Source organism: Peromyscus californicus, unplaced genomic scaffold (genome assembly GCF_007827085.1).
Source record: "Peromyscus californicus insignis strain IS unplaced genomic scaffold, ASM782708v3 Scaffold_21__1_contigs__length_65335640, whole genome shotgun sequence".
NCBI classification, from domain to species: domain Eukaryota; kingdom Metazoa; phylum Chordata; class Mammalia; order Rodentia; family Cricetidae; genus Peromyscus; species Peromyscus californicus.
Genome location: NW_026294514.1, coordinates 10,440,633 through 10,446,792, shown reverse-complemented (window position 1 = coordinate 10,446,792; position 6,160 = coordinate 10,440,633). Strand labels below are relative to the sequence as shown.

Here is a 6,160-nt window from a genome sequence, read left to right as displayed (position 1 = left end):
GCTTCAGAGTTCTGGTTGCACAGGGAGAGATGGCTAACAACTGAACTCTCATTTATATCCTCTGGGTATATCCACTGGAGGGAAAATTGGTTTCCTCCAGTGGAGTGATGATGGGTATATCAAGCACTCCAGGGCAGGCCTCATGTTCAGGAGTGGTTGGCCAATGTATAATGGACTCCACAGTTTTTTTTCCTCTGCTTTAATAGTTTGGTGGTTTGTTTTGTTTTTTCTTTTTGGGTGGTGGTTTATTTTGTTTTCTTGGCTTTGGGTTTTTTTTTTTTGTTGTTGTTGTTGTTGTTGTTATACTGGGTCTTTGTTTGGTTTTTGAAAATGAACTCAAAGTTGGGTGGGTAGGGAGGAAAGGGATCTGGAAAGACTTGGGGGAGGGGAAGAGGATGATCAAAATATATTTAAATTTAAAAATTGTTTTAAATAATAAAAGTTATAATAAAAAAGAAGGAAAAAAAGCAAGTGTCTTTAGGAACGAGATTTTTAAGTCTTCTTCAATAAGTAAGGGGCTAGCTAATCTTTTGCTTTACAGGGAGCATTTCTGCATGGGACAGGAATGCTTTTGGCATAATGTCATTCCATGATCGCCAGGAGCCCCAAAAGTCATCTTATGATGTCATAGCTGCCAGATTGACCACCTTTATGATGTCATCGCTTCCTCTCATCTGTGTAGGAATACTGAAGCTCCAAGGAAAGCGGCAGAGCCCAAAGCTGTTTGGATGTGAAGACTTTGTAGGTGACGTCAAGTGTGCAGGAGATGGCAGAGGCATCTTCAGAGACTCTGGATGTTTCCCCTCATGAGGTGTCGACGGATTCAGAGACCTCCTCCAGCCATCCTTTGTGTGATGATGACACAGGTCAGAGGGACTCGGACTTATGGGCTATTATAGAGGAAAGTGCATTTCAGGTTCTGGCTCAGCGCTTCTTGATAAAGAGGCCGCCTCACACCCTCTGTGCCTCAGAGCCAGATGAAGACAGTAATTTATTCTCCATGACCTTTCCCAGAAAGCTTTGGAAGATAGTGGGAAGTGACAAATTTAAGTCTATTTGGTGGGATGAAGCTGGGACTTACATAGTGATCAACGAAGAACTCTTTAAAAAGGAAGTGTTGGAAAGAAAGGCCCCCTTCAGAATATTTGAAACGGATAGCATGAAGAGTTTGGTTCGACAGCTGAATCTGTACGGATTTAGGAAAATGAGACAAAATTTCCAGAGATCTGCTTCTCTCCCTGACTTCCTGGCTGAAGAAAAAGGAGTCTCTGCCTCATGTAAGTTACAGTTCTATCAGAATCCAAACTTTCTGCGTGACTGCCCCCACCTTATGGAAAGAATGAAAAGGAGAATTGGGATAAAGACTGCTTCTCGTGGGGCTGCTCCGGCACTTCCAGATTTTAAGAATAAACGCTTCAGTCCAGACTTGGACAACATGGATGACCACAGTCTGGGTGTAGCTGTCCAAACCAGCGAAAGGAAACTATTGTCCGGCCCTAGCATTTCAAATGTGTATCCGAGACAGAAGCCTTCTACTGCCCAAGGAGGTTCTGATACAATGGATGGGATCAGAAGGGACTTTTCTCTTGCAACATCAAGCTCCTTTAGAACACCTGACGAAATTCTAACACGTCGCCCTGCTCCCTTAAATGAGGTGTCCCCTCTCCATGTGGACCCACAGAGAATCTACACCCAGGCAAATGACAACACTATGAATTTCATTATAACCCCTATTGCTCAGAACCACAGGGATGTGTCTCATTTGTGGAACAGTTGTATTGAGATGCAGGCAGAGCCTTCTCCTTTTCGACCCGGGTATCCTCATTTTTCATCCAGTTCATCTACTTACTCTGACTCCAAACCAATCGGTGAAGCCAAGTTACCAATATACAAGGAAAGGGTAGCATCCGCTACCTTGGCATCCACATCAAACCATCATCCATCGTCATGATACTGTCGGCTTTCTCATTACCAACACTCCACTTGGTTGTTTATGAAAACATTCAGCATAGCAGAGATTAGAATTCAAGTTGACAGTCACCTGGAGTGTACCTTACATCATCAAAATAGAACAATAAAATTCTATGTGCACCTTAAAAAAACAAGGAGTGTTGGCTGGTCTTCTAGAGCTCCAGAGTTTGATTCTCAGCACACACATGGCAGCTAGAAACTCTCTGTAACTCAGTTCCAGGTTACCCAATACCCTCTACTGGCCTCCATGGGCAGTACATGCATGTGATGTGCAGACATACATGCAGGCAAAACATATTCACTCACATAAAATGAAATACTTAAAGAATATGTGTGTGTGTGTGTGTGTGTGTGTGTGTGTACAAGTAAATGTTGGAAACTCTGTGCACATATATCTGTGTATACATATGTAGACTATATACATATATAAACACACAAACATATAATGCATATTAACTGTGATATATTTACATATGCACACATAGACACACAGAGATATGTTTTTAGATCTTGATTCTTGTCACTTTGCAAAATGCCAGCACATTACCCATCTTAGCATATAGTCTCTTCATTTTTCTTTCATAAATGCACAGATGTAGTTCAGTTGGCTTTGGTCAGTGGACCTAAAGGCGATTTTTAATATTTTTCTGTTGTAGAGAGTACTACAGTAAATAAATGCACTTGTAGTCTTGATTTTTTTTCTTTTGGCTTTGAGTGGTTTAAAATCTTAAACTTTAGGGTTCTATTTCCTGAATAATCTCCCTTTTCCAGGGAGGAAGAATAATCACATTTGTTTCATGAAGAACTTGGGACTATCATATTTAGTCTAAATTTACATCTCAACTTTTAGGTGGCCTCCATTTATAACCTTTCCTTATATTAAAATCATATAGGGTGGGGTCATACATAACACGTGGCTTTCTATAGTCCACAAATTTGGAGTATTGTATAGTGTATTTGTGGTTCATTATGCTCGTTCTTATCTGTAATCTTCTCCTAATCATCCGTCTTTATGAGTCAAAGCGGATGTTGCCAAGCATTTTCTTGAATATTAATTGAGAAAATACTGAGGAAATGTCTCTGTGTGTGGTGCCGTGCAGGGTGTGAAGTTGTGAGTACTGTCTCCCGCGATGCTCTGCTGTATCTGGGGTTAGTCATGTTCCCTAGGCTAAGGTGCTTTGTGATTTTGGAAATCAGGATTTTTATCTGAAAAAATCGGAGCCATAATTCCTCCTTCGATTGTCTCCTGGGACTCCTGGAAGAAGCAACCACAGTGATGAATGTGAAATACACAGTGATGAATGTGAAATAGCTTGCTAAAGTATAAAGAGCCGTAAAATCTATAGAATAGTTATTGTTATGGTCGTAGTATATGCTCTTAAGTGTTTTGCTATTATCTCCCCCAACAGACTCAGCTGTCTGAAGAGCTTGAGTGGAGTCATTGTTCCTTTGATATTTCCTCAAAGCAGCTGCTACAGAGGAACAGGCATGGGATTTATGAGACATTTTTGTTTTACTGAGTCACATACCAAGGACCTCAAACTCAAATTTCTATGGAGGCTCCACAAAGAACATAATCAGTAAGGTCACGGCAAAAAGTAGGAAGCAATTATAGTCAAACCAGAGGCTGAGTTCCAAGCCTAAAGGTGTTCAAATCAGAGTTCACGAATGTCACTGGACAGCGAACTGATATTGGGGGAAGGTTGCGTTCAGCAGTCTGTATGCTCACTGTGGAGATGGCCTTTATAGCAAGGTTCTGTTTGGGAAAGGAACCTCTGCCTCCTCCATAACCTGGATAACCTGAGTGATGTGGGTGTTGACAACCACAGTCAAATCAACACTGTAATAATCACTAAAGGGGAAAACAATGGCAGAAAGATTTGTGGTATGCTAAGCAAAACTCTGTAAGGCTGTAGGTTATGTTTAGTAGTAAATGTGTGGTTATGAGATTCACACAGTATATCCTGTGTTTTTACTAGTGAAATGTAGAGGAAGCTATATCCCTACAGCCTGTCTCAGATACGCCCTTTGTAAGCACTTTATTATGTGACACGTGCTTTATTCATGAGCACCCCAGGGTCGGAAGTTATTGTGCTGCTGCTTTGTACAAAAAATTGATTTTTCATTAATTTATATTTGAGACAGGATCTTACTATGTGGGACTGGGCATTCTGGAATCTACTATGTAGATTAAATTGGACTCTAGCTCACAGAGATCTGCCTGCCCCTGCCTCCCAAGTGCTGGAATTAAAGGCGTGCGCCTATGCACCTGTCTGCTTCCTAGCCACTTTTACCTTGTAGATACTATCAAGTATACTTAGTCAGCCTTCATATTTTGCCAGGATCTTAAGCTATCCAGAGCCAAGTCTATCACTGACTTCTAGAAGAGTGTTCCAGCTCTTTTGTTACTCAGATACTCGGTTCTAATTGTTCAGTTAGCATTGTCTGTAATTCCTTATTCTTCCTTGTCTTTCTAACTTACTATTCCCTTACTATGTTTCACCTTGTAACCTACCTCAGAACCTTGTTGGAAAAGGCTGAGGTATGAATGGTAGAAATCCCCAAGTATGTGCATCTGAGAGAAGAGAGTAGTCCGTTCCCCTTGTGATTTCCAGCAGAGCTGTGCAAGCAGCCATCTCGCATGACTTTCTGTAAGTCTTTGAACTAAAAGCTGTGTTTTTTAATTCTTTGGTCTTTGGCAAGCCTTTACTTAATTTCCCCTACACATTTTTTGAAATAATAATAAAAAAAAGTTTTCTTTAAATGGCTTGAAGTTTGGGAGGGACGTGGTAGAGGAAGCCACACACACCCTAAGTATTCCACAAGGTTGATTGACTGACTAAGGCCTCACGATCCTGGAGAGCAGGAATGCTGTTGATCCAGTGTCGAATTATTGAGACTGTTGGGCCGTTCATTTCCCACATGTGACTGACCTGGCATCCATGCAGCTATCAGTCAAACCTTTTGCCATGTGTCAACAGACTATTCTCTTCCACCAACCCAGAAGCTAAGAATGTCATCAGACAGCATCCGAGACCTGTAGGAGTGAGTCCCCCACTTTGCTATAACCCATCTGTCTGATGTCCCTCCAGTGTATCTGAAAAGCAACTTGACTTACGGCTCTGTTCTGTTCTGTAAGTGCAAAGGCTTCAGGCAATGCTCGCCATATTGGAACACGCTGTTTGGAGCAATCTGGGTCTGTGTTCCTAGGCCATCCGTGGTCACTCAAGTTTGGTTTGGAGCAATCTGAATCTGTGTTCCTAGGCCATGGTCATGTATTTTTAGGTTGAGAATGAATGCTCTCGTAATCTCTTTGAGTTGAGAGGTGTTTTACATCAACTGATTCAAATGTTCTTCACTCATTTCTTATCTCTTTCTGTTGGCTCGTCATTATAGTCATCATACATTAGATTTGTATTTCATAAGTTCTTTTTCTGGTTACATATTCTGGTAATGAGTTGCAAATGAAAGTGATTGGGGCAAGTCTTTTTTTTTGCTTTTCGAGACAAGGTTTCTCTGTGGGACAGCTCTGACTCTCCTGGAACTCCCCTTGTAGACCAGGCTGGCCTCCAACTCACTGAGATCTGCCTGCCTCTGCCTCCCAAGTGCTGGGGTTAAAGGCGTGCGCCACCACGGCCAGGCACCGATCTACTTTTGAGACACCCTTCAGTGTACTTCCAATTTGTCGTCAGCTAACGATACTTGATATGTTTTCTGAATTCCCCAAGGTATCTGGCTGTTGATCACTGTTAGTTTGTATTCTGCCGCTGAGAGTTTAGAACACTTTCCTATCCAAACAGCTTTGACCATCCTAAGCGATACAAAAGCAACCCACAACAAACTGAAGATCAGAGTCCTGCGCCGCACATCAATTACGCTTCCTGCTGAGTAGTAGAGAGGGGACAGGGTTCTAAAAACAGAGCAAATCTGAACAGAGTTTGGAACTTGCCTGGGGACTCAAAAGAAAAATAATACAAATCATTTAAAATGAGAAATATTATCTGTCAGAGAAAGAACTCTCTACTTGATCATTTCACCGCTCAGCTTTGCTCACATTGAAACCAGGAAACAACAACAAAATTGCTCCGTGTGACAACTTGAATATCTGGATAATATGTTTACACACTTTTCATCAGTCCTGCATTTTTGACACTTCCTATAGTTCGGAGTGAATGAGAATCCAGAGGGA

The 6,160-nt window shown here is 41.6% G+C and overlaps 1 protein-coding gene across 1 annotated transcript; it reads left to right on the top strand.

The window, feature by feature from the left end:
• Window positions 1-766: 766 nt before the first annotated feature.
• LOC128117424 (heat shock transcription factor, Y-linked-like) lies at window positions 767-1,951 on the top strand. The gene has a single exon (XM_052749318.1). The coding sequence runs from the start codon at window positions 767-769 to the stop codon at window positions 1,949-1,951; it is 1,185 nt and encodes a 394-aa protein (XP_052605278.1).
• The last annotated feature ends 4,209 nt before the right edge of the window (window positions 1,952-6,160 follow it).